Source organism: Microtus pennsylvanicus, chromosome 12 (assembly GCF_037038515.1).
Source record: "Microtus pennsylvanicus isolate mMicPen1 chromosome 12, mMicPen1.hap1, whole genome shotgun sequence".
Lineage (NCBI taxonomy): Eukaryota > Metazoa > Chordata > Mammalia > Rodentia > Cricetidae > Microtus > Microtus pennsylvanicus.
The window spans coordinates 7,682,253-7,708,921 of record NC_134590.1 but is presented as its reverse complement, the minus strand read 5'-3'; the positions used below and the strand labels follow the sequence as shown (position 1 = coordinate 7,708,921).

The following is a 26,669-nucleotide window of genomic DNA, read 5'->3' as shown; positions in this document are numbered from 1 at the left end:
CACGCCTTTAATCCCAGCACTCGGGAGGCAGAGGCAGGCAGATCTCTGTGAGCTCGAGCCTGGTCTACAAAGCGAGTTCCAGGACAGCCAGGGCTGTTACAAAGAAACCTTGTCTCAAACAAACAAACAGCAGAGAAGAAGAGAGTGTTGGTGTACATTTAATCCCTGTATTTGGGAGGCAAGGGCAGACAGATTGCAGTGAATTTTAGGCCAGCCTCGTCAAAACAAATTTCCAAGACAGCCAGGGCTACACAGTGAGGCCTCACCTCAAAATAAGACATTAAAACAGTCCATTTAAGATCCTGAGCAGTCAAACCACTAAATTCTGCTAGAGAATTCAGATGCAGCCAATACCAATGAAACAATAAAAGAACGAAGGGGAGAAGGAAAAGGCGAGAAGTAGAGTGGGAAGGATGAAAACTCAGCGGTGTGGCCACAGCAGAACGTGAGGCTGCTCTGGATCAGATCTGGGCTTGGATTCCTTGTCTCTGCAAGTGAAGGCACAGAAGGGAGGGGACCGAAGACTAGAAGACTACCTAGGCAAGAGGCACAGCAGGACACCTGGCTTGAGGACGGTGAGGAAGGAAGTCTGTCCAAGGAATCACCTGCTACCACTGGTTTGAATTAATGTTATAATATGATTTTTTTTTTTTTTGGTTTTTCGAGACAGGGTTTCTCTGTGGTTTTGGAGCCTGTCCTGGAACTAGCTCTTGTAGACCAGGCTGGTCTTGAACTCACAGAGATCCACCTGCCTCTGCCTCCCAAGTGCTGGGATTAAAGGCGTGCACCACCACCGCCCGGCTTGTTATAATATGATTTGAATTATAAATTCGGTTTTCATTTTATAAAAAGCATTACCATATAGTTTTTTGATTCCTTTCAACTGAGCATAAAGGTCTCTCACTTTGCTGGGTAGAGAATAAAAAGGACCAAGATCATCCGACGGTGACTCCATTGCCTTCCTAGCAACACTGATCTCCTCAGATAGGAGGGTCTCTTTGAGGTGTTTACTCCTGGAAAACACCGGTGTTTGGGCTGTGGCATTCCCAGCCATGGCACTTTTCAGGTGGTCTGCAATACTCTTCCTCCTGCTCGTCTCTGAAGAAGCTCTGGCTTCAGAGAGGTCATCATTTGGCTGCGGTAGCTCTTGATGGCTAAAGGCCGGTTCCTCATTCAGCGATTTATGTGAGTTCCCATCTCTTTCCTTAGCAGACTGATCGCCCAAATCATTTGATGAGTTCTGTATACGTTCAAAATATAAAATCTGAGAAGAAGGCACATCAAACAAAAGATCACTGTCAGGTTCTGGCCCAGCAGGGCCATCTGCAGCACTCTGGTTCTTTATGTGTTGGTTAGTTTCAGGGTCAGTAGAGCTGCTCACAGCGAAGACAGGGAGTTTGTTTTCCATGCTTTCTGAACAAAGACCTTTGGCGGCCGAGTCTGTGACAAGCTCCCTGTGCTCAGGCAGTTGTGGATATTTCTGTTCCAGGTCCTCAACTTGAGCTAAAAAGGAATTTTCTGTAAAGCTATCATAGCCATTAAACATGTCCTCTTCACTGTCGTTCTCCTGAAAGGGAAACAAAAATACATAAAGAGTTCCATCCTTCATAAAGAATAAGAAGTGTTCCGGCAAATGATTATCAAATATATCACTATATGCAAATTATCCTCTGAATACATTATCACCAGATAAAAGAAACAATCAAGCCCAGAGACTTGAACTGACTTGCCTAAGAGTGCTGCTGGAGGGGGTTGGAGAGATGGCTCAGAGATTAAGAGCACTGGCTACTCTTCCAGAGGTCCTGAGTTCAATTCCCAGCAACCACATGGTGGCTCACAACCATCTGTGAGATCTGGTGCCCTCTTCTGGTGGGCAGGCGTACTTGCAGACAGAACATTGTATACACAATAAATAAATTAAAAAAAAAGAGTGCTGCTGGATTATTATGGGATATCAGGATGCCAGGACAGGATCTCACATAACAGAGGTACAAAGTCTTGAACCTCCCACCTCTGCCTCCTGAGTGCTGGGACTCAAACCCAGGGCTTTATGCACACTAGGTAAGCATTCTACCAACTCAGCTATGCCCCCAGCTCAGCCCAAGGGGTGATACTATACTTTTAAATTATTTAGGCCTGCCCCTTGCTCCACTGCCGAGCCCAAACTCCCAGTCTTTGGAATTTAAAATTTTTTTACTTTATTTTATAAAGCTTTGCCTCCACGTATGTCTGTATAAGTGTTGGGTTCTCAGGAACTGGAGTTATAGACAGTTGTGAACTATCATGTGGGTACTGGGAATTGAACCTGGGTACTCTGGAAGAGCAGCCAGTGCTCTTAAACACTGAGCCATCTCTCCAGTCCCAGGGATTTTAATTCCTAAACCCGTGCTAAAGCACTGAGAAATGAAAGAATGGTAGACATCTATAAGGTTGTGAATTTAATAAATACTTTTGGAAATCCCCACCCAGACACTAAAGTAGAGGTTGGCCTGTTACAAAATCATGGTTGTACCACTAGACACTACAAGCAAATTCTTTTCTGAACTTGGAATTGTGACAAGAGAATGCACTCTCATGTGGGGTGGCTTGTTGAACAGAAAAGATTAAAACTGGGAGCTAATAATTATTTATTAGAGTTAGAACTTGGGCTTCTCAACGTCCTGGGGCCTGGTTTAATAAAGTAACCAGCATGTCAGAGGTCACCAATAAAAAGTTTTATTGGTAAAGTAGAAATGAGTCATTTTGAAGGCTGGCCTTCTGTCTGTCAGAGCAGTTAACTGCCCCGTGAATACTTTTTATGACAAGGATAGTGTATTTGTGTGTGTGTGTGTGTATGTGTGTGTATAACAGGGATGGTGTGTGTGTGTATGACAGGGATGGGGTGTGTGTATTTGTATGACAGGGATGGTGTGTGTGTGTGTGTACGTCTCACATCCACTTAAAAGTTTAAGGCAGTGTCTCCCCAAGTGTAAACAAGGAGGTTTCGAGCCCCCTCCCCTTGCAGCGGTGCCCGGTGCAGGGGACGCGGGTAGGTCCTGCAGCCCTCGGTGATGACGGGACCGGGCTCTGCGGGGAATCACGGGGCTGTACCTGGGCGGGCTCCTGGCTCCCGGTTTTGCGGCGCCGCCTCCCGGCCGCCCCTTCGTCCTCCAGGTCCTCGGAGGGCTGGAGCTCGGCCGGGGCGGGGGCGACGCAGAGGCTCTCTATGCTGACGCGGTTCCTTTTGCGAACAGACACCCGCCGGCGGATGCGGGGACCGCCGTCCTCCATGGCTAGGGCGGAGAGCCGGGCCGCCCGGGGCGCAGACTCAAGCTGATGCCACCGCTCGGATGCTCTCCATCTCCCCGCGGCGCGGTCTGATATCACGTGACATCCGGCCCGCGGAGGGCGGGAACAGAAAGGTGCCCTGTTGTGGCGCTGAAATCCCGGGCGCGCCCGCACCCGGAACCTTTGCGTAGAAGCCCCGGGGCCCGCGGGGGAAGACTACCGGGAAAGGACCTGTCGGGCCGATTAGGGAAAGGAAAGGAAGAGGAAGGGCGAAGAATCATGACGGCTCTGGTGGTGGTGTGCAGTGGTGTAGGGAGGAAAAGCTTGACCACGGCTGCAGTCTGCCTCGCGGATCGCGGAGCTCACACGGGTAGAGTCTGCAGCAGAGCCTTGCGGCCGCAGTCGACTTCTAGTTGTCGATGGCGTCTTTGCTCTTAGCGATTTGACTTTTCTACACTGTAACTATCTCTAAGAGGGGTGGGAAGCTCGAGTCGCCTGAGACTGGTTTCTCAGAGCTGAGCAGCCCTTTGAGGTGTAGTCAACTCGTTACTTTTAATTTTTGTTTCTGTTTTTCTCTGTCAGTAACTTGAATCGTTTTCTTGTATTCCCTTTGGGATGGCAGTGCCTTTCTGTTGCTCCTGGACATACTTGCATTGCAAGCTGGTAACTGTAGAAAGGGGGAAGGTTTTATAGGAGAGAAAATATGTATGCCCTTTAGTTCAAAGCCTTGGGAATCATTTTAAGTCCTCTTGTGCCCCAAATCTAACAGGATGTTAACCAGTCACTGAGTGAAAAGAATATGAAACCTTTATTTTATATTATACGGGTGTTTTGTTGTTTGAGACAGTATCTCACCATTATGTACTTTTGGCTGTCCTGGAACTGAGTATGTAGACCAGGCTGCCTTGAACTCACAGAGATTCACCTGCCTTTGCCTACCAAGTGCTGGGATTAAAGGTGTGCACCACCATGCCCGGCACTATATCGTGCCTTTTGATTCTGTAGCCCATTTAAAGACATAAGTCTTTGTTAGATATTAAGTGAATGAAAATAATTGGGTCATTGCATTTCTGTTTACTTACAGTGCTGTGGAGAAGTTGTGCACAGTATAAACAGGTAGCCAGCAATGAGGATCTGGTAAGATTCCTTTTTATTTTATTTTTTTTAATTTTTTTTAAGATTTATTTATTTATTTATTTATTACATATACAGTGTTCTGCTTGCATGTATGGTTGCAGGCCAGAAGAGGGCACCAGATCTCATTACAGATGGTTGTGAGCCACCATGTGGTTGCTGGGAATTGAACTCAGGACCTCTGGAAGAGCAGTCAGTGCTCTTAACCTCTGAGCCATCTCTCCAGCCCCCTCCTTTTTATTTTTTTAAAGAAAATATTTATTGTTTTTATTACATTGGGGGGAGCTGTGGAAGTCAGAGAGGGCATTAGATCCCCTGGAGCTAGAATTAGAGGTGGTTGTGAGCCACTGGATGTGGGTGCTGGGATCCTAAGCCCTGTCAGTAAGAACAGCAAGTGTGTTTAACCACAGACAGCCATCCAGCCCCAGATTTTTTCCCCCTTATATTACTAAGCCATTTCCAAATTTGGCCTAGTTTTTTATATTTTACCTGTTTGGAATTCAATTATAGGACAAAACAAAATAATGTTTACTTTGAGTTTGGAAAGTCTAACTTACTGACTATGGTCACTTGGGTTTTGAAGGGAATCCTAGATTTTGGGGGGCTTCTGTAATACATATTTTTCTTTGTAGATATTAAAGGATATGATTTGAGAATTTCTAAAGATAGCTTGGGTAGATAGAATAATTGTAGATAATAGAATTATGGAACAGCATTATTTTTATCTAATTTATCAGTTTTGACAGGCTACCTTGATAAAAGATACAATTAAAGTTATTTTGTTTTGTTTTCTTCGAGACAGGTTTTCTTTGTGTAGTCCTGGTTGTCCTGGAACTAACTTTGTAGCCAGGCTGGTCTTGAACTCATAGAGACCCACCTACCTCTGCCTCACACCAAACTAGTTTAGGACATTTAATCAGCTGCTTCTAAACTGTAGGTGTATTTTTATGGGTTTACAGTATGAACATGGATGTGGGCACCCAATCACACCATGCAAGTACTTAGCTAGAGTTGAGGAGAAATATAGCTTATATCTCAACTGATTATAAATTGGATTAAGAAAACTCAAGGCAAACTAGACGAGGTGCACACATATTGTACTAGCACTTAGAATGCCGAAGTGGAAGGATCTTTTGAGTTCAAGGTCACCCTGGGTTACAGCAACAACAACAAAACCTTTTTGGCCTTTTGGCTAAGATCAAATGTTAAAAAAGAAACACAGGCTGGAGAAATGGCTCAGCGGTTAAGAGCATTGCTTGCTCTTCCTAACGTCCTGAGTTCAATTCTCAGCAACCACATGGTGGCTCACAACCATCTGTAATGAGGTCTGATGCCCTCTTCTGGCCATCAGGCATACACACACACAGACAGAATATACATACTAAATACATAATAAATAAATAAATTAATTAATTTTTATTTAAAAAAAACAAGAAAGAAAGAAAAACAGCAAGAATACAAAAAAATAAGTTAAGTAACTGTAAACACCAAGGAATGTGTCAAAGCAGATGAGTGTCTGCCTTAGTCATCTAAGTCATACATCATGCTTTAAAAATTAATAAAGGAAATTTACTCTTGTATCTAGGTCATAAATCCTAATGTGACTAATGCAAAGTATGTATCTTTTCCACAGAAAACGCACACAGTCATACTCATTTGTCACAGTTAAGGAAGGTTATAGATTTCAGAGCCATTTCTGAATTAAGACCCTGTGCCGGGGTATTGTCATGCAAACTGTAATTTCAGCATTTGGAAGGCTGATACGGAAGGGTAAGGAGTGTGAGGCTATCATATGCTGCACACTAAGCTGTAGGACAGCTGAGGTTACAAAGTGAGACCCTGTTTCAAGAAACCAAACCACAACAGCAAAGGACCATGGAACAGGAACAGAAAAGGCACTGTGACGAGGAAGGAAGAGTGTGGAAGGACAGGGACAAAAGAGGATCGCAGGACACACATGTTGTGTTAGTCCTATTGTAAAAGCAGGAAAAGATTCTTGGGAATAAAGAAGGGACCAGCAAGCGGGAGAGGCAGCTTGAGTGAGAGCTGTAGAAAGTAAATAAGAACAAAGTATAAATCATACACACACATGCATATATACAGAAATGTCATCACAAGCACATGTGATGTATACAGAAATGTGTATCATTTATCAGCGTGCTGATCTTGGAAGTCCTTTTCTGCATAAATGATTCTTCATTGCAGTAATCCCTCTTTAGCCAGGTTGACCCAAAATAAAGTACCTGTGTAAAAAGATTCCAAGTGTAGCTGTAGCTTTATCTTTTCTGTCTGTCTTAACACATTTTCATCATGAGACTGTTCTTTTATCCTAGCCAATCCCGATGGAAAACCCCTATAAGGAGCCCCTTAAGAGGTGTGTCTTGTGCGAGAAACGTGTGGATTATAAGAATGTACAGGTGAGTGTTGGTTGGCCTCTGTGGTACTTGACTAGAATTCTGTTCTGTTCATTTGCTCAGACGATCTTGTCACTGTCATCAGGCTTTCTGTAGGACGGATTGAGCAGCCTCATGACATCAGATCTGGTTTTAATGTCCTATGTTATCTCTATTCAGCTCAGAGCCCCTTGCTCCCCTCAGTCATATGATTTGGCTAAGTCCCTTTGCTCTGTTGTGCACAGTGGCTCACTGCACTTTGGGCTTTGGGCAGAGCTGACCTGTGAAGCTGACCTTTGCAGTTCACTATCATATTATATTGCTTTAAATAGTTCCTCCTTGCGCTTTCAGCAAATTAGAAGTAACGGATGTGGGGGAAGTGAATGAAATGAGAAGTATTCTCACAGTAGTGTAAATGACAGCTGCCTCAGGAGGAGGAATTGCAAGAAATTCTAAGAACTACAATGCAGCAGATGTTTGGGGGGGGGGAGCCAAGGCTAGTGCCTTGTAGCTAGAAAGTGTTATTAAACTCTTCAAGAAGAGGAAGTGCCCTAGTCTGTGTCCCGAAGAACTCACTTGATCACCTGTTGTGACCAGCGAAGTATCCAGTCCTGGCTGTGAGCAGCAGTGTTAGGGCTGTGGGAGTTGGTCGCCGTGGCACCTAACAGAAAGGCTGACTCGTGTGCCTTGGTCTTATCAAGTTTCTGATACATTAGACGTTAACTTTTTAAAAAATGCCTTGTTGCTACAAGGTATTTTAGTTCATGTTATTAACTTTGTCTGAAACATAGTAAATGTTTACATAACTTGAAGGTTATTTCTAAAACCTTTTTAAATTTACATATTCGGGGTTGAATAACAAATACACTAACATTTTTCCCTTTCAAATGTAACCCCCACAGCTTCTGTCCCAGTTTATCTCTCCATTTACCGGATGCATTTACGGACGGCACATAACAGGTACTTTCTTTCTTAATCTTAGAGATGTAAGTGTAGATAAGAATCACACTGGTCGGGGGCTGGAGAAATGGCTCAGTGGTTAAGAGCACTGACTGTTCTTCCAAAGGTCCTGAGTTCAATTCCCAGCAACCACATGGTGGCTAACAACCATCCATAGGGAGATCTGGTGCCCTCTTCTGGCCTGTAGGCACACATGCAAACAGAATACTGACAATACTGTATACATAATAAATAAATAAATCTTTAAAAAAAAAGAATCACACTGGTCACTGATCGCTTCTGTTATCTTAGGAGACTGGCAGTTTTCAGTCATGCTGAGTCAGTGTTAGGCCAGCTCTACAGGGACTGGAGTGGGATCTTTAGGGGAGGATTTACCTTCAGTGCAAGCAGCAGTTGCCTCCTTTACTCTCAGCTAACTTAAGGATGACAACATACAGAAATTTGGGCTTAAGCAAAAACTGTATCTTTGTCTAGACAGGTGGCCCAGCAGTTAAGAATGCATACACTTCTTACAGAAGACTGGAGTTAAATTCCCAGCACCCACATCAGGTGTCTTGTAACATCTGGGACTCCAGCTCCAGGGAATGCAGCATGTCTTGCTTCTGCAGGCACCTGAACTCATGTGCACATATCCCACCACCATTAAAGATAGTAAAACTAGCTGAGTGGTGGTGGCGCACGCCTTTAATCCTAGCACTTGGGAGGCAGGGGCAGGCGGATCTCTGTGAGTTCGAGACCAGCCTGGTCTACAAGAGCTAGTTCCAGGACAGACTCCAAAGCTACAGAGAAACCCTGTCTCGAAAAACCAAAAAGGAAAAAAAAAAAGATAGTAAAACTAAATCTCTTTTAAAATTACTATTCCTAGACTAAACAGTGTCAGCAGCTGATGGCGCTATCTAGACTGTCATTTGCTTTTTGTTTATTTGTTTACATAGGGCCACATGGTTGTCACTGAGTTACAGTTAACAGAATTGAGTGTATGACAGACCAAATGATTCACAAAAGATTTTTTAACTTTTTTTTAATATTTATTTATTTATTTATTATGTATACAATGTTCTGTCTGTGTGTATGCCTGCAGGCCAGAAGAGGGCACTAGACCTCATTACAGATGGTTGTGAGCCACCATGTGGTTGCTGGGAATTGAATTTAGGACCTTTGGAAGAACAGGCAATGCTCTTAACCACTGAGCCATCTCTCCAGCCCCATTTTTTAACTTTCTTAACAGAAAAACACTTAGCAGTATTCATCTTAGAAAACTGTTGTGAACGTAATGCGAGCATTTTCTGACGTGTAAGAAAGTACCTGTTGTGTTTCACAGGTCTTTGTGGGAAGAAACAGAAAGAAATAACGAAAGCCATTAAGAGAGCTCAGAAAATGGGTAAGTCCACCTGCACAAATGAACAGAACTAGTTAAGACTTTACTCGTGGGGGCAGGAGAGATGGCTCAGCGGTTAAGAGCATTGACTCTTCTTCCAGAGGTCCTGAGTTCAATTCCCAGCAACCACATGGTGGCTCACAACCATCTATAATGAACTCTGGTGCCCTCTTCTGGGGTGCAGGTAGAATACTGTATATGCAATAAATAATCTTTTTTTTTTTAAAAAAAAAAGACTTTACTCATGGACTTTGTGAAAAATTTGAATATCTCTTTACAGGGTTTATGCCAGTTATGTACAAGGATCCAGCATATCTCAAAGACCCTAAAGTGTGTAACATCAGGTACCGGGAATGAACTGTGCGAAGTTACTGCCAATAAATCTGGAAGTGAACATGTTGGCACTGACGGAGCTGCTTTGAGTAAAAGTGTCTTTCAAGGGATTAGGAGGGATGGGATGTACCCTTCCACACCATGAGTGTGCTCTGGACACACTGCTTGAGATGGTAATGTTACCTTGTACACTTTGGTAAAAGTGGTACCTCATGGTGTCGCGCCTTCTTTATATGGTACCTTTGATTATGGAAGGGGCGGGCTTCTATTAGAATTCCACTTGAGCCCAGATTCCGTTTTAGGGGATTGGTTATAGAAAGGTAGTGTTTATGAATCCCATGTAACTGGCTGTGGAATTCAACTTGCTTTGGAGCCATTCTGTGGTTTTGTGTGCACATGTGCACAGGAGTGTATGGAGGCTACAAGTTGACATCGGGTTTTTTTTCTCAATGTAACGCCACCTTTTTTTTGTAAAACAATTATTCACTGATTTGTGTGTGCCTGCCATGAGGGCACATGTGGAGGCCAGAGGTCATTGTTCAGGCATTATTTCTGTCCTTCCAGCCATGAGTTCTGGTGACAGAACCCAGGTCTCCTGGCTTAGCACAAGTATTTCAACCCACCAAGCCATTGTGCTGGCCCGTTTACCTCATGGCCTGAGACCAGGTCTCCCTGGAGTTCACTTAGACTGACCAGCTGACTCCTAAACCCCCGGGACCCTCTTCCCTCCACATTCTCAGTCTGCGACTCCACGTGCACACCACTGTGCCAGGCTTAACCAAAACCGTGCTCTTGGCTCTTCAGTCACTCATCTCCTTTGACCACACACATGCCTGGAGTTGTTGGGGTTCCAAACACAAGTCCTCATGCTTATTGGCACCTTTGCTGACCCATCTCCTAGAGTCGTTTGCTAACTAGTCAATGTTAATTGCGCCTGACTGTCCGAGTTCTCATTGCAGAGGTGCACACCGGGAATGATAGTAGGCTAGTCCCTGCGAGACAAACTGTTCCTGGACCACTGTTCTGTACACGGGCGGATGGCACGCGGTCTGCTTTCTGTGATGATAGGAGGACCTGTTGACAACTATGGCTCTTGTCCTGTGCTGTACAGTACTACATCACCAGAAAATCACCCCCTGGGTAATGGGTGGCTTCACAACAACCCCATAGAACTAATGCATATCAACACCCAAGTCAAAGTGCTACTGCTACATAGAATCATGTCTTAAGTAGTTTCTCCAGGCAGCAACAAGTGGAGAACAAGGGTAAAGTGTGTTCAGTGTTAACGTGCACCGAGTAGAACATAAGGTAATGTGTGTGCACTTCACTGAACAGGTGAAAAAGACGAATACATCTGCAAGAACAGTTTTGTTTTCCCTTCTGAGATGGAGGCAGAGTTACCAGTTCGTGGGCTCAAGCAGTCATCTGGCCTGAGGTGGGAACTGCATGAAGATGCAGAGATTTATCTCGATTTTTTTTGTGTTTCTCTGTGTATCCTGGCTGTCCTGAAACTCACACTGTAGACCAGGCTGACCTTGAACTCAAAGAGGTCAGCCCTGCCTCTGGCAGCTCTGGGATTAAAGGCGCGTGCTGTCACCACTACCCAGCAGCGCAGATTTATTTTAATTTGTTTATTTCTGTGTGTTTGTGAGAGAAAGAGAGAGAGACAGAGAACACATTCTTGGAAGCTGGAAGGGCATTGGATCCCCTGGAGCTGGAGTTACAGATGGTTGTGAACTGCCTAATGTAGGTGCTGAGAACCAAATTCAGTCCTCTGAAGTGCCTCAAGCACTCTTAATTGTTGGGCTCTCTCTTCAGTAAGAATCTTAATGAAGTAGATAAAAAACAAGACTTAAAAACTTTAGAATTTTATTAAATTTATTTGTGGGGGTTTCATGATTATGCCACAGTGAAGGTATGTGTGGAAGTCAGAAGAACTTGTGGAAGACAGCTCGTTCCTTCTGCTAAGGGAGTCCCAAGAATCCAACTAAGGTTGTCAGTCTTCACTGCAGATGTCTGTGCCAGCCGAGCCAGCTCCCAGGCCTGATTTTGCAAACTTCTGTGCTCTTTTCTGTGTTGTGAAACAAGGCTAGTTTCTCTTTTCCAATTTGAAGAATGTTGTAGTTTAAAAGAATGCATCTTTAAGTCTCCCTTGATAACTCGGGGAAGCTGAAAGGTCGTGACTCTGAAATAAAAGCATCTTAGCTGGGTGTGGTGGCGTGCGTTTTTAATCCCAACACCTGGGAGGCTGAGGCAGGCAGATGTTTGTTAGTTTGAGGACAGCCAGAACTACATAGAGACCTTGTCTCAACAAACAAACAAACAAACAAACAAACCAAAAACCCATCTGGACTACAGCTCAGTGGTAGAGAAGCTGCCTACCGTTCACATGACCCTGCATCGATTTCTGCACCACAAAGGTTTCTAAAAAGTACTTTAGATGTGGATGGACAGAGGCCAAGCCACTAGAAAGGGGTCAGGAGATGGGAGAAAAAGAATCTGCAGGGGCGAGGAAGGCAACAGAACATGGGATATAAAGGGGAAGGGAGAATTCCTACAGGGAAGGCACAGTGAGAAGAGGCTGGGAAGCGAGGGAGGTTGCAGCTGAGTGGAACATGTACACATTCACAGAGCATTTACAATGTATGAAATATAAATAGTAATTTCTAAAATACTTTATAAAACATCATTATTACAAACGGTTGAGTAGTAAAAATACCATATTCCCCTACAGTGCAGTAAAACATGAACTTCTCATGTTACTCCAGTAGCAGACAGTAAAATAGTGTCTGAACCTCAGTCAGGTAAAAATATCATCTAGCAAGAATCAAAATGTGGGAGAGCGAGGGTATTCAGTGTCCTCTTCCGGGCTTCCCATTTCTGTGTCTATATCTGGGCTGCTTGAGGACGTTTTGTTTTGGTGACTGCTTTGGGACTCTTTCACAGGTCTGCTTTCTGTCTCCTGCAGCCGTGGTTTCTTCCCAGGCCACTGGTCTTGTGTGTCTACATCTTTACGCTTAGTTAGCTGGGCTTCAGGCAGTGGACTAGCGTCAGGGCTGTGAATATACTCCACCATTAGGGTCAGCTTATCCACATCAAGATGGTGCTTCATGCTACATCCACTTTGAGAAATATGTCTATTTTTCAAAGAAATAACACAAGAATGAAGAACCTCAGACTCTGGAAAAAAGGTTCGTAAAGCTTGACAAAGAAGAATGTTCTCCTGGGGGTTGTTTTGGACATTCTTCTCTCCTAAAGAAAATAAGAAAGAGCTCAACGTTAGTTTTACAAACTTATGATTAGCTGTAAAGTAAAAACTATCCCAAAAGACAGATTATTCAGAATAAAAATGATGTAACACTAGATTCCTGTTCCTGTGCCACTCTATTCTAAGAGAAAAGCAGTCTTGTGCCTTTTTATCCGACACACCCACACCCACACCCACTACAGTAGCGTGTTCACCGTTTGGGACCATTACGAGCACAGTGTCATCACTACTTGTAATCCCAGTCCATCGGGTCATGCAATGCGAAGCTAGCGTCTGCAGTGTTCATCTGCTTACCTGCTGCTTTAATCCGGGCTTGCTGCTCTTTTCTAACTTCTTTTAATCGGTTTACATCCATCATTAGTCTCTCTACTTCCCGTTCACTTTGTTCAACTTTGTGGCATATACTCTGCACAATAAAACAGTGCACAGATGAAAACATTCCAGGTTATACTAATGAGGCTTTACAATATAACATTCTCAGACTGTAGAATACCCTTAACTTTTGTGTAAGCCACCTCCATAACAAGCATTTGATGATATCAGCATGCACCGTGGATGTGTTAGCTTTCCATTCGTTTGTGGACCAGCTATTTCCTTGATAAAATTCATTTTGAAATATATATATATATTGGGCTGAGGATAGAGCTCATTATCCAGAATGTGTGTAGCCCGGGGTTCAAGTCCCAGCATGTGCCCCACCTGACAGCTGAGATACATAACTGATTTACATTTATGACGTGGAAGGATTAGCAGTTAAAGGTTATCCTTAGCTATCTCAAGGGAGTTCAAGGCCAACCTGGGCAACACAAGAACCTGTGTCATAATACCAAAAAACCAACGATAAAATAAAAAGTGGCTATGTTTTAAGGAAATTACAGAAGATTTTAATTTCTATAAGAGTTATTTTCAAAGTTTCTGTGTTATTCATTAAATAAATTAGTATATAGGGGGTCAGAGAGATGACTCAGCAATTAAGAATGCCTGAGTTAGGTTTCCAACACCCACATGGCAGCTTAAAACTGTTTGTAACTCTAGATACAGGGGAACAAATGCTCTCCGTGGGTCTCCAAGGGCACTGGACACACACACTGTACACAAAGGCATGAAGGAAAAAACGAATCACATCAAAATAAATAAATCTTTAAAAATTAGTATAGCCAGGTAGTGGTGGCACATGCCTTTAATCCCAGCATTCGGGAGGCAGAGACAGGGATCTCTGAATTCTAGGCAGCCTGGTCTACAGAGCTAGTTCCAGGACAGCCAGGGCTGTTACACAGAAAAACCTTGCCTCAAAAAAACCAATGTATATATGTCAGTAGTATACAAAGTGTGTTAATCTTTTTTTTCCTTTACTATGTTCTACTAACAAGTATGGCTACCATAAAAATAGACTTTAGATATCCAACTGAGAAAAACAACTGACTGATGTTCCAATTTTGAACTCATGATTTTGTGATTTATTAGAGAAAGCCTCGTGTGTTCCAGGCTGGCCTCAGACTTAGTATGCAGCCAAGGATGACCCTGAAGATCTTCCTGCCTTTACCTCCCCAGTTCTGCAATTACAGATGTACACATCGTAGTCCTGGGGACCAAACTCAGAGCTCTGTGAATTCTAGGCAAGTGTTCTACCAGCTGAACACAGTGCTTGCTTAAAGCAGTACTCCCTAAGGACTTTTCCTAGCAGTGACTGAGCATGGTGAGGACATTAGTACATGCCTTTGCAACAGTATGCAATACTTCTGGGTCATTTTGTTCAATTAAGAATTTAACTTTTTTCTTCCTTTAAGAAGGGCAGGCACAGTGATGCCTTCCTGTAATCCTCATGCTAGGGTCGAGCAGGATTCTGGGTCAGGGCTATGCTCAGGGAAGCTCCCACAGAATGGTACAACCTGAGGCTCCTTCTGACTCTGGGGTCAGATTCTGCTGCAGTCCTCAATCCCCTCCGATTTTTACATTGGTCCAATGACTCTCTTGCACTTGGGATCCATTTATGACTCTACAGTGACCTGCACTGCAAGACTATAATGCTGTAGTGATGGTTGTGCTTCTAAATCTGCTTCCTCTTCATCTTCAAGAAGACTATGGGGGCTGAGCCTCATGGCACACACCTTTAATCCCAGCATGGGGGGGCAGAGACAGGAGAAGCTCTATATGTTCAAGGACAGCTTGGCCTACTACATAGCAAGTCCCAGGACAGCCAGGGCTTCATAGTGAGATCATTTTTGAAGAAAAAAAAAAAAGAAGAAGAAGAAAAGAAATAGCTACAGCCAGTATGAGAGCAAACTTAAGTTTGCATCCCATCCCCAGAGTCTCTATTATGGAAGTCAAAGGAGTACAACATATACTCAAAAAATGTTAACTTTTCTAGGAAACAATTCATGCGATCTACTGACGTGAACGAACTCTGAAGTGGTCCTGAAGTAGTTACCTTTAATTCTTCTTGTACTGCAGCGTACATTTCATTTATCTTATGCACCTCCTTTAGCGATCCATCTTCGTTAAAAAACTGAGAACTGTGAAAGCAAAGATGGTTTCCTTGGCTAAGTGTATAGAACTGTAGAAGGAAAGGGGAATCCTCCAGCTCCACAGGGTTCCCTTAGTGTCTACTGTCTAGACGAGCCTCACCTGTGTGCTCTCACGGCTCTGCTAAAGCCAGGGGATGTACAGGAAGCGGATTCTGTTTTATACCCCAGTTGATCAGACATTCCCAGGTTGGCAACCACCAAAGGCACCCTATGAAAAAGCCTGAGGGGGAAAGTTTAAAACAGGGTAAGATAACACCTGCCATCAGAGCAGGCTGCTGTCCTAACACTGTCAGCAAAAACAGCCCCATCATTATTTAGCAAGATAGAATTTTCCTAGATGAGCTAAGTTGAAGCAACTAGATTTTTGTTTTTTAATATTAGGTATATGAGTGTTTTGCCCACATGTATATCCACGTGCCACTAGTGTCCTTGGAGGCCAGAAAAGTGTCCATCTTCCTGAAACTGGAGCTCAGGTGGTTGGGTATGAGCTGCCATGTGGGTGCTGGGGATTGAACTGGAGTCCTTTGGAGAGCAGGCAGTGTTCTTAACTGCTGAGCCCTCTCCAGCTCCTGTCACTCAGAAGCAGAGTTTGAGGCTGATGAGGTCTACAGAGGGAGCTCCAGGACAATCAGGGCTGCACTTTCTCAAAAAACAAAACAAAAAGTCATGACGTACACAGCATAAAAAGCTGCATGGACAGTTTAGCGGCTGTCTCACCTGGTCGTGTGCATGCAAGCAAGGATGAAGCTGCCCCGAAGGCCGTGGCAGGCAATACAGGTGACGCCTGAGCTTTTTGTTGCTGTCATTTATTATGATTTATGTATGTTTATCATGTTTGTGTGTTTGGAGGAGTGTCAGAAGTTGATTCTTTTCCTCTAATGAAGGTTCTGGGATAGAACCCAGGTCTTCAGGCTTGTGGGATAAACACTTTTACCAGCTGGGTCATTTCACTGGTCTTTGTTTCTTTTCTTTTCTTTTTTTTTTGATTCATGGTTTTAAGTAGTTCAACTTCCATTAAAACTCTGTGTAGCTGAGCATAACCTTGAACTCGTAATCCTGCTCTCGCTGGAGCTCAGGGATTATGGAAATTTACCATCATGCCTGCCTGAGACCTTAAAGGATGGAGAAAGAAAGGAAAAGAAATTTTGTTGGAGATGAAGCTCAGTGGTAGAGCCACTCTTGTCTGGTGTAAATCTCACACTGTGTCTCTGTGTCTCCTCAGTTCACCAAAAAGGCAGAACAGGTTAACCTCCCTAGTCCAGGGTTTGAAATGTGAGGTAGGGTCTTATTATGTAAACTGACTCAAACTCTCAATCCTCCTGCTTCACTTATTGGGACTCTTAAGTTTGCACCACTAGACACTAAAATGTGTCTGGAAATGCTAAGGTTGTGGGTTCAAAGCTAGACAGGCTCATCTACCCATTCCTTTTCTTTCTTTTGTTTTCTTTCTGGTGTTTCAAGACAGGGTTTCTCTGTGGCTTTGGAGCCTGTCCTGGAACTAGCTCTTGTAGACCAGGCTGGACTTGAACTCACAGAGATCTGCCTGCCTCTGCCTCCTGAGTGTTGGGATTAAAGGTGTGCACCACCACCGCCCAGCTTAACTTAATTCTTATATTCCCAGAGAATGTAGTTTATAATACCCAAGCGGACTGCTTGGACTCACTGTGGCAGAACAGCAAAAAGCCCTGTCTCTGAAGAAGCTGTACAGGCCACACTTACATACTTACATACGACAACCCTTCCAGTTCTAGCACACAGGAGTCCAAGCCATGGCTGCACTGGGCTTCCCCTTCCTTGCCTAGCCTTTGTTTTCTCATCTATTACTTCCTTTGCTGTTACTATGACGCCTTATGTAACATTGTATGAAAACACTTAGAGCCACAAAACACTACAAAAAAAATTTAAAAATTTATCTTAAAATAGTCAGAACCAACCAATGCTTACCCCTTTTGAGGTTTATATAAGGCATGTTCCAGGCAGTGAGTGGAGCAGCTTTCTGTTGTTATACTTGGTGTTAACAGCAGAAAAACAAGCTCTGGGCTTGAAAGATGCGTCTGTAAGTTTCTGTGCAACAACTGCTCTCTTAACGTCATTACCTGATCCGAGTGACGACGGAATTTGTACCAGCCCACCACAGTCTGGGGAGAATACAGGAAAATTAATGTATGTTGGCTACAATAACTAAATGTCTTCCTGCAGCTTAGCAATGAAACCATGGTCTTAAGCAGTAGCTGCAGTTGTACCCAGTGGCTCCGGCACACACGGGACTGGGACCGCAGGACTGTGGTTAGCCTGGGCACACAACAAAACTAAACAAAAACCCTGGTACAGCCTTTTTTGGTTTTTGGAGGCAGGATTTCTCTGTAGCCCTAGCTGTCCTAGAACTCGCTCTGTAAACCAGGCCTGCCTAAACTGGGATTAAAGGTATCGCCACTAAGCCTGGCAAAACCTACAGGACTTAAAATGGCTTTTCCAACTGTTGGTAAAGTTTGGGTTATACATAAAATAAGTCAGGGATATACTTAGTTATAAACTTTACTTTTGTAAACAAATGGACATAGTACTTTATACTTAGCAAGAAGAAAAAAAGACCCTACACATTTAATGCAGGAAAGACAAAACAAACAAGAACCTCCTTGCAGGGGAGTGGTGGCACACACCTTTGATCCTAGTATAGCCAGGGCTACACAGAGAAATCCTGTCTTGAAAACCAAAAGAACAACAATAACAACAACAAAAAAACCAAACACCAAGACCACCCTCCCAAAAAACTTGACTTAATGTTTTTTTTTTTTTTTGTAGACTGGGTCTTGTGTACTCCAGGCTGGCCCCAAGCTCCATATGTAGCCAGGGATGACCCTGAACTCTGATCCTCCTGCTTCTTTCTCTGGGATTATATGCATGTGCGAAGTTTTTAAATGTGGAACCCAGGTCTTCACATAAGTACCTTACTAATGGAGCTGCACCCCCAGTTCCTACTCTAAGTAAACAACAAAGTAAAACATTTGCTATCATGCAGTCACTGTGTGAGAGTGATGGCTCAGTGGTTAAGAGCACTGGCTCTTCTTCCAGAGGACTGGGGTGCAATTCCCAGCACCCACATGGTATCATTTAACTGCCTATAATTCTACCTCCAGGGGATCTCACACAGACATAATGCACGCAAAACACCAATGTACATAAAATAAAAATAAATCATTTTTAGAAAAAGAATTTACGTGAAGGAAACACCAATGTCACTGTTTCACATAACAGGAATCAATGCCTGTAATCACTTTCATGTCCTATGCACACCCTTGGTTTGTAAATGTTAGGCTGTTTAAAATTATTTTAAGGGGACTGGAGAGATGACTGGGTGGTTAAGAACACTGACTGCCCTTCCAGAGGACCTGGGTTCAATTCCCAGCACCCACATGACAGCTCATAAATGTATATAAATCCAGTCCCTGGGCGATCTGACACCTTTACAACATTACACATAAAATAAGTTTTAAAAATAAATAAATAGGGGCTGGAGAGATGGCTCTGAGGTTAAGAGTACTGAGTGTTCTTCCAAATAGACCTGGGTTGAATTCCCAGCACCCACATGGCAGCCACACTGTCTGCAACTCCAGTTCCATGAGACCTGACACCCTCACACAAACAAGCAGGCAAGTGAAAAAACTATGTTCAGAAAATAAAAATAAATAAATAAAATTATATTAAGATCATTTGAAAGGATCTTGTAATCTGTAGCATGCAAAAATTCATGATTAACAGTAATAACTATTTTAAACTAGAAAATAATTCTCATTACCTTATAGTAATTATAATAAAAAATAACCAGTATATATTATACATTAAGATTAAGAATTAGAAATGGCGCCGGGCGATGGTGGCGCACGCCTTTAATCCCAGCACTCGGGAGGCAGAGGCAGGCGGATCTCTGTGAGTTCGAGACCAGCCTGGTCTACAGAGCTAGTTCCAGGACAGGCTACAAAGCCACAGAGAAACCCTGTCTCGAAAAACCAAAAAAAAAAAATATAAAAAAAAAAAAAAAAAAAAAAATTAGAAATGGCTCCTGTAAATATGATTCAGCATTTGGAAGGCTGAGGAGGATAACAAGTTCAAAGACACAGTGGGCTACATAGTGAGGCTATGTCTCAAAAACAAAACACATTCTTTTTAAAGGAAAATGTTCCTATAGGTACATTCCCTAAATTATCAATGTAAGAAATGTATAAACTGCTGTGTGTGCGCACAGGTGGCCATGGGAGTGTGGCAGTCAGAGGACAGCTTGTGAGGGTCAGTTCTCTCCCTCTTTCTATCATGAGTCAAAGGGATTGACCTCAGCCAGCCAGGTTAGTAACAGGTGCCTTTGATTGCTAGCAACAAATGTAATTTTTTAAAGTCCAACCATTTCCTTTCAAAACATTTTTACACTTACGTATTTGTGTGTGCGTGCGTGCACGTATGTTTGTACATAAGTGTTCTACCCATGGGGAGACCAGAGGACAGCACATTGTTCTCTCTCCCCCCCCACCATCTATGGTTTCCACAGACTGATCTCAGATTGTCAGGCTAGGGAATTGAACCCAGGACTGAGGCAGGCAATCAGCAGAGCTGCATCCACAGCCTGTGTCAGGATCTCACCGCTTCCCTAGGTGGGTCTCAAACTTGGAATCCTCCCATCTTGGATTTCCACATACTTAGCATAACATGTATACACCCAGTATCTAAAAGAAACTTCTATTATTAAATCTACTTTCATTCTAAAATCAGAGACGTGTGCCAGCATCCCCAGTAACCAAAACTTTTCATGAAATCTACTTTTATACTCACAAACATAAAATTTTTAAGACAAAAATGCATATCTTGGAAAAAGTTGGGGGGCATTCTGACTGTTCAGTAACTTTTATCTGAATATCAAGTACATGGAGGATTTAAATGTAATTGCTGTATAGATAACTGTCTCTGCATTTATATAAAATAATAACCGCAAAGCCAGGCTCTAACATACACCTGAAGTCCCAGTCCCTTACTACAGAGGGACTTACTACAGTTTGAGACCAGAAGACAAAACAAAGAGTGCAGCTATGTGAAAATAAAAAAACCATTTCTATTATGTTCTAGAATATAATAATAATAATAATATATATATATATATATATATATATATATAATATAATCAGACTGGAAAAAGCTGTGGTTAAACAATGTACCACAGAAGAAGTCAGTGTAAATCCAAGCAGTCAAGGAAATAGATGGATACTTTCTTCCATTTTATTTTATATGCATGAGTGTTCTGCCAGCTCGTATGTCTGTGTACCATGTGCATGCATGTGTTCACACAGGGCATCAGAAGGGATCATATCTCCTGGGACGAGATTTACACCTAGTTAAGATTCCATGTGGGTGCTGGGAACTGAATGCAAGTCCTCTGGAAGAGCAGCCAGTGCCCCGAGGTGGATACTTTCAATGACTGGTTTTGCTTTCTGGGAAGACTAAGTCTCCCACATGCTCTAATGAACACCACTAAGGCTTCTGTAAAAGTACTATGTTTTTAGGAGTGTAAAAGAGTGCAAACAGAGCCAATAAAGAAAAGGTAATACCTTTTTGACATTTGAAAGAATTTTCTTCAGTGCGTGTTCGTTTACTTCACCTAAAGAATTATAAAAGCTATAAAAATCAAAATGAAAGAGATTTCAATAAGCCAGACATCTGGGCAGCTTTACTATCACTTTAAGTTTAGTTACCCAACCCACGCTGTATAACCAAATGCATATCTCCTTCCCTAAAAGAAACAGTAGAGAAAATTACAAATTAATTGTAGAAACACTAGATCCACAAGCAAAAACAACATAAAATAGAAAAACTTCTAGGTTTGAGTTTGTCTATCATATTTTTAAACTAAACAGAACAGTAAACTATTCATTAAATACAAGTATCAAAAGCTAATCCACAGTTCACTTATTAGTAACTGATAACCACTAATAGAATATATAATGAGTAACAAAGAATAGTACGAAAAGGATAACTTGTTCATCGCTAATTCCAAAAGCTGTGTTTAGGGAATCTGGAAGATGGAGGAGCTAACTCCAAAAGCTGTGTGTTTAGGGTATCTGGAAGATGGAGGAGCTAACTCCAAAAGCTGTGTGTTTAGGGTATCTGGAAGATGGAGGAGCTAACTCCAAAAGCTGTGTGTTTAGGGTATCTGGAAGACTGAGGAGGGGAGGGTAAATCTGGCTTAGTCCAGTGGTTTTTGTAGTTGGACTTCCAAGATATAGAAAAAATAATTCTAAACAATCTAAACATTTACTTCTATCTTTGCTTTCTTCCTGCAAGGGAGACTCCAAGTCATACTTCCTTCCCTATGGTAAAAGCCAGAGGTTGACACTGTTTTCCTTGGTCACTCTCCCCCTGATTTCTTGACAAGTTCTCTCTCACTGAACCTGGAGCTCATAGATTCGGCTAGTTGGTGGCCAGCGACCTCTAGGGATCTTCCTGTCACCCCTCCCTGCCCTACCCTCTGACACTAGGGTTATATGCATGGAGCTTTTACATGGTTGCTGGGGATCCAAAGCCAGGTCTTCATTCTTGTGAGCCATCTCCTCAATCCTAGTCCTTTTTATCATTAAGATGAACAATATTTCTTTTTATAATGCTGAAATACTAAACAAAATCCTATAGGATTTTATAGGTTTCTTTAAAAAAAACAACTGGAAATCCTCAAGTATACATTGGAAATATTTATTTACATAAAACTGACCAACTATATTCTACTTGGCAACATTTTTAAGCTTAGGTTGGTGGTATAGGTCTATAAATCCAACGACTCAGCAGGTTAAGGCAGGAGGACTCCAGTTCCGCCTAAGCAACAAGAGCAACTCTAAGGCCAGAAACTTAGTAAGACAATGTCTCAAAGAAAGAAATAAACGCACAACTGTGATTACAGGTTAACCTAGCAGGAGTAAAGCCCTTGGTCCAATCTCCAGTACCACAAAGAAACAACAACAAAAACTAACCTCCATTAAAAATGTTTTAATAGGCTGAGGGGTAGCTGGGTTCACTGAAGGACATCTGCTATGACATGTGTGACTTGGATAAAGACTGAAATCATGGCAGGTCCAGAAACCGATGCCCAGTTCCTGGGTTCAATCCCCAGAGAGGTGGACAGGGAGGAAGAAAAGGAGAGAGGAGATAAAAAAGGAAGAAAAAGATTTTTAATGCTGTCTAACATGGTCCACTTCTAAGCATCTCAACCTGATGCCTAAGGCAGTAAGGCCTCAGGGTAAATAAGCATAGGCTAACAGTATAGACGCGTGAGAACACCGATTTTATGTCAAGTTGTATTATACGGAAACATAATAAGTCAGGTGTGGTGGCACGTGCCTATAATCCAACACTTGAAAGGCAGAGACAGAGAATCTGAAGTTTTAGGCTTGCGTGGGCTACATATTGAGACTCTGTGTTGCCTCCCAACTCTCCAAAAGGATATACAGTAAAGAATTCATACTTAAGTGCCGAATTTTTAAGATAGGTTTCATTGACCTATTTTCAAGGACCTTCTAGACTTCTTAGAGGAGCACAGAATCAGAGCGGCGATATAGTTAGTGCCGAGCTAGTACAGTTCATCTGTACACGGCCAGTCAAGACATGCCAAGTCTTCCCCAGTGTCCCTACAACCCTTAGAAATAAACATTTTAAGAAGGGCTGTATAAAAACAATTCACAGGGTTATATTTTGATAACGTTTGTAGTAAATTATAAAGCTGGCTATTAATGCCTATCTAACTTGGACTTCAAAAGATGTCAGCAGAAGACTTAGTTTTAAATATATTCATCAATATGACTTATAAGGGGGAAGCACCAACATGACAGGTTGTTAGAAAGCCTGGGGCCTACGGCTGGGGCTTAGCAGAAACTCGCTCAGCATGCGTGAGGCCAAGTCGCACCCGAACACCACACACACAAGCCATTGAAAGGAAATGCCATGTCTTCTAGTTTTGTCCTACTGTTAAGTCAGTGGTTCCCAACCTTCCTAATGCCACCCTTTAATACAGTTCTTCATGTTGGGGTGACCTCCAACCACAAAATTATTTTGTTGCTATTTCATAACTGAATTTTACTACTATTATGAATCATAATGTAAATACCTGTGTTTTCCAATGATCATTCAACCCCCAAAGGGGTTGTAACCCACAGGTTGAGAACCACTACATGAAGTAGCTCTTCACCACTAGTTGTAAACTTTGGCCTATCGTGGTTTTAACTGAAGATGAACAGTACAGTAACTTCATGAATGAGATATATCCAGATAGCTCATGTCCTCTTTACCTTCAACTTAAGAGCTGACAAGATCCAGACATTAGTGGATCAGGTGGTAACAAAAGGAGAAACAATTAACAAATTGGAATCAAAAGATAGAAAAGTGGGGCAGTGGTGGTGCACGCCTTTAATCCCAGCAGTAGAGAGGCAGGCAGGTGAGTCTCTGAGAGTTTGAGGTCAGCCTGGTCTGCAGAGTAAGTTCCAGGAAAGCTGAAGCTACAGAGAAACCCTGTCTTGAAAAACAAAGAACAACAACAACAAAAAGGGAAACAATCTATTATTGACATCTAAGAACATGTCAGTTGTGAATTTATAATATGAAATGAGAGGATCGGGTGTAAGAAGAAAAAACAATCCTCTAAACTGGCTTTTCAGCGGCAGGGAAAAGCAGCTGAAGGTAACACAAGCACTGAATTATAGACAGGCGCACTAGTGCACCTTAAACAGACAACAAACCTCCTTCCATTTGTGACTGAGACACTGCTAGTTGTTCAAATTATTTAACGTGCAAAGAATAATTTCCATAATGGGTGACTCGCTTGTTTTTACTGATGCTGTTACTCACCTAAAGAGCCGGTAGCATGGAATGTATTTCTGAATGTCTAGAAAGAAAGGATTTAGGTTATAAGTGCAGTAATCGTTTGCCCATGCTGCGAGAGGAATCACGTGACTCCCCAGAGACACAGGGCTAAAAATCCTACCTGGAACTACATGTTATATTCACTAGCCAAAGACAAACATGTAGGACCCAAGTGTTGATCCTCCTGCCTCCACCTTCTAAGTGTGGGGTTACAAGTATGTACCACTATACCCACTCATATTTTTTGCAGTGCTTTAAAAAAATATTTAGGGTATATAGTTTAACAGTTTAAACACACACACACACACACACACACACGGGCTGGAGAGATGGCTCAGTGGTTAAGAGCACTGCCTGCTCCTCCAACGATCCTGAGTTCAATTCCCAGCAACCACATGGAGGCTCACAACCATCTGTAATGAGGTCTGGTGCCTTCTTCTGGCCTGCAAGCATACATACAGGCAGAATACAGAGAATACTGTATATACATAATAAATAAATAAATAAATAAATCTTTTTTTTAAAAAAAGCGTGCGTGCACACACACACACAGCACACAGGCAAGATGGCTCATCAGGGAAAGGCACTTGCTGAAAAGCGTGACCAACTCAGTTCAATCCCTGGAACCCACATGATGGAAGGAGAGAAACGACCCCCCTCCCCCACAGTTACACATGACACAGGTATCCCCCATAACAATTAAAATGTTACAAAAAAGAACAGTGCCATTTATAACTACCCAAACCATACAGAACTAAGTGACTCACCAATTGTATAAACAACTTTAACACTATCCATTTGTGAATCAGTAATGCTATTCTTGGCTTCACCTTTCACTTCACCGAGAAGAAAACCTTCCTATAAGAATAAAAATAAGAAGCCGTATATGAAACACACTGGAGAGGATTACCGTTGTTTCCGAATCATCTTTTCTCAGCATTTTACAGTGGTTACACGTGAGGGTAACTGGGAAAGGCTGTGCGGAGAAGAAAGCCCTGACTTTAAACAGATGGGTCATAATTTGGGAAGGCAGAGCTAGAAGCACTTAGCAGTCCAAAGCAGAAAAACTGAGAGCCTGTCTAAGGGCCCAGCAGAGCGGTTTGTCGTGGAGGACTAACGACAGCCGTCACTGTACAACCCTTATTACTAGCACTGTGCGGGAAGCAGCTCTAGACACCCGAGCCCTTACACTTTGGAAAGAAGGCACAGCACTTCACACGCCCTTCTCGACACTGCTCAGTACTCTGGCCTGTTTTAGTGCAGTCCCCAAAGCTCCTTTAGATAGTTTTAGTTTTTTTCAATATGTTACTAAGAATTTATTGCAAGATGCTACTTCCCGACCTCAAAGTTTTAAAGTGAGTGTTTTTGTTTGTTTTGTATTTGAGTCAGGGTTTCTCTGTGTAGCCCTGGCTGTCCTGGAACTTGCTCTGCAGACCAGGCTGGCCGTGGAACACAGAGATCCACCTGCTTCTGCTTCCCGAGTGCTGGGAATAAAGGCACGCGCCACCACCGCCCAGTTTACAGTGAGATTTTTAGATCTCCTAAATTTTAAAAACAGGCTTCTAATTTTTTTTTCCACTTTGACTCGGTGGCTTCGAAAGTAAGCAAAAGTTTAACGATGCATTTACACATGTGACCCCGGACAAATCTGCATTTGTAACGGAAAGCGGCACAGAAAGTAGCTGGGCCGTCCACTCTCAGGAAGGGTTGGGGCAGCCACCCTGAGCCCCAGAACCCACACCGGCCAACCCCCTGCGGCTGCCAGCCGTGGCCGTCCTCCCGGTCCTAGCCGCGCACCGCCGGCGGGGCACGGCGCGGGGATCCCTCGCGAAGCAGCGGGTAGTGAGCACGGAAAGCGGCAGGATCTCCCGCGCCGAGCCGCAGGCCGCCAGGAACTACACCCCTAAACTTGACCAGGTCGGAAGGGCCTGGATGAGAGCCGGGGAGGGCGTCCCGGTCCGCGAGCCCGCACGGCCAGCAGGAGCTGCGGGCAGGGGCGGCGGGGACGACAGCCGCGCGCCCGGCTCACCGTGTCCGAGTCGGTGTTGAGATGCTGGAAGGTGAGCGCGCCAAACACGAAACCAGACAGCACCCCCAGCGTGCTCTCGCCCTCCATTCCGCCGGCTCAGGCGCTGCCGCCACTACCGCGGCACGTGACGGGAGGCCCGAGGGCGGGGCGTGAGGGGCGGGGCCTGGGGCGGGGGTGGCGCCTGCGCACGGGAGCGCGTGTTTTGGAGGGAGTGCGAGTGTCCTCTAGCCCAGGGAGGACAATTCTTGGATCAGCTTGGCTGAGATACCGGCATGCAGGCAAAATCCTATTTATGGGTAGTTTAAGGCAATTAATGGTTGTAAGAATAAGAATTGCTTGGCAATATTTTAATATCACAGATATGTCCCATCTTGGTTTTCTAACTGTATACACTATTGAAACTTAGAAGACCAATAATCAGTTGGAGGGGGGGGGGGCTTTCTTGGGTTGTTCCAGCTGTGTTGCATTCTTCTGTATATGCGTGTGTGTTTTTAAC

General features: G+C 43.4%; 3 protein-coding genes across 8 annotated transcripts in view; 1 reads left to right on the top strand and 2 right to left on the bottom strand.

Moving 5' to 3' along the window:
- Positions 1-3,418, bottom strand: part of Helq (helicase, POLQ like) — a 38,987-nt gene extending 35,569 nt beyond the window's left edge. For 3 of the 4 annotated variants that reach the window (XR_012907311.1, XR_012907312.1, XM_075943813.1), the window contains exons 1-2: positions 3,091-3,368; positions 859-1,567 (exon numbers count right to left, since the gene is read on the bottom strand). Coding sequence is in view for 2 of the 4 variants with exons in the window: in XM_075943813.1 (XP_075799928.1) it covers positions 859-1,567; positions 3,091-3,270 (889 nt within the window). In the remaining 2 variants the exon portion in view is untranslated. Of the gene's footprint in view, positions 1-858; positions 1,568-3,090 lie in introns of all 4 variants that reach the window. The other variant, XM_075943809.1, reaches the window with a different exon arrangement.
- Positions 3,419-3,423: 5 nt separating this feature from the next.
- Mrps18c (mitochondrial ribosomal protein S18C) lies at positions 3,424-9,544 on the top strand. Of its 2 annotated transcripts, XM_075943816.1 has the most exons (6): positions 3,425-3,637; positions 4,352-4,404; positions 6,735-6,818; positions 7,697-7,754; positions 9,076-9,135; positions 9,413-9,544. In XM_075943816.1, exons 1-6 carry the CDS (start codon positions 3,547-3,549, stop codon positions 9,487-9,489), a joined length of 423 nt encoding a protein of 140 aa, XP_075799931.1. In that variant the 5' UTR covers positions 3,425-3,546; the 3' UTR covers positions 9,490-9,544. The 2 variants fall into 2 exon arrangements, with proteins under 2 accessions (XP_075799932.1, XP_075799931.1); XM_075943817.1 differs by lacking the exon at positions 9,076-9,135 and having other exon boundaries at positions 3,424-3,637.
- A 1,775-nt stretch (positions 9,545-11,319) lies between these two features.
- Abraxas1 (abraxas 1, BRCA1 A complex subunit) lies at positions 11,320-26,322 on the bottom strand. 2 transcript variants are annotated; one of them, XM_075943814.1, is made up of 9 exons: positions 26,174-26,322; positions 24,912-25,002; positions 24,130-24,166; positions 20,850-20,916; positions 17,203-17,396; positions 15,359-15,478; positions 15,162-15,246; positions 13,028-13,139; positions 11,320-12,717 (listed from the first exon to the last, which is right to left on the bottom strand). In XM_075943814.1, exons 1-9 carry the CDS (start codon positions 26,258-26,260, stop codon positions 12,293-12,295), a joined length of 1,218 nt encoding a protein of 405 aa, XP_075799929.1. In that variant the 5' UTR covers positions 26,261-26,322; the 3' UTR covers positions 11,320-12,292. The 2 variants fall into 2 exon arrangements, with proteins under 2 accessions (XP_075799929.1, XP_075799930.1); XM_075943815.1 differs by lacking the exon at positions 26,174-26,322 and having other exon boundaries at positions 12,169-12,717; positions 20,850-20,899; positions 24,912-24,998.
- Positions 26,323-26,669: the final 347 nt, after the last annotated feature.

What these genes read in the sequence shown, in the direction of transcription:
- Mrps18c (XM_075943816.1), top strand. Translation starts at nt 3,547, where the DNA reads ATGACGGCTCTGGTGGTGGTGTGCAGTGGTGTAGGGAGGAAAAGCTTG. An exon ending in TGGATTATAAGAATGTACAG is followed by an intron (nt 6,819 to 7,696) that starts GTGAGTGTTGGT and finishes TAACCCCCACAG; the next exon opens with CTTCTGTCCCAGTTTATCTC. An exon ending in TTACGGACGGCACATAACAG is followed by an intron (nt 7,755 to 9,075) that starts GTACTTTCTTTC and finishes TGTGTTTCACAG; the next exon opens with GTCTTTGTGGGAAGAAACAG.
- Abraxas1 (XM_075943814.1), bottom strand. Translation starts at nt 26,260, where the DNA reads ATGGAGGGCGAGAGCACGCTGGGGGTGCTGTCTGGTTTCGTGTTTGGC. An exon ending in CCATGCTACCGGCTCTTTAG is followed by an intron (nt 20,917 to 24,129) that starts GTGAGTAACAGC and finishes TGATTTTTATAG; the next exon opens with CTTTTATAATTCTTTAGGTG. An exon ending in AGAGCCGTGAGAGCACACAG is followed by an intron (nt 15,247 to 15,358) that starts GTGAGGCTCGTC and finishes TTGCTTTCACAG; the next exon opens with TTCTCAGTTTTTTAACGAAG.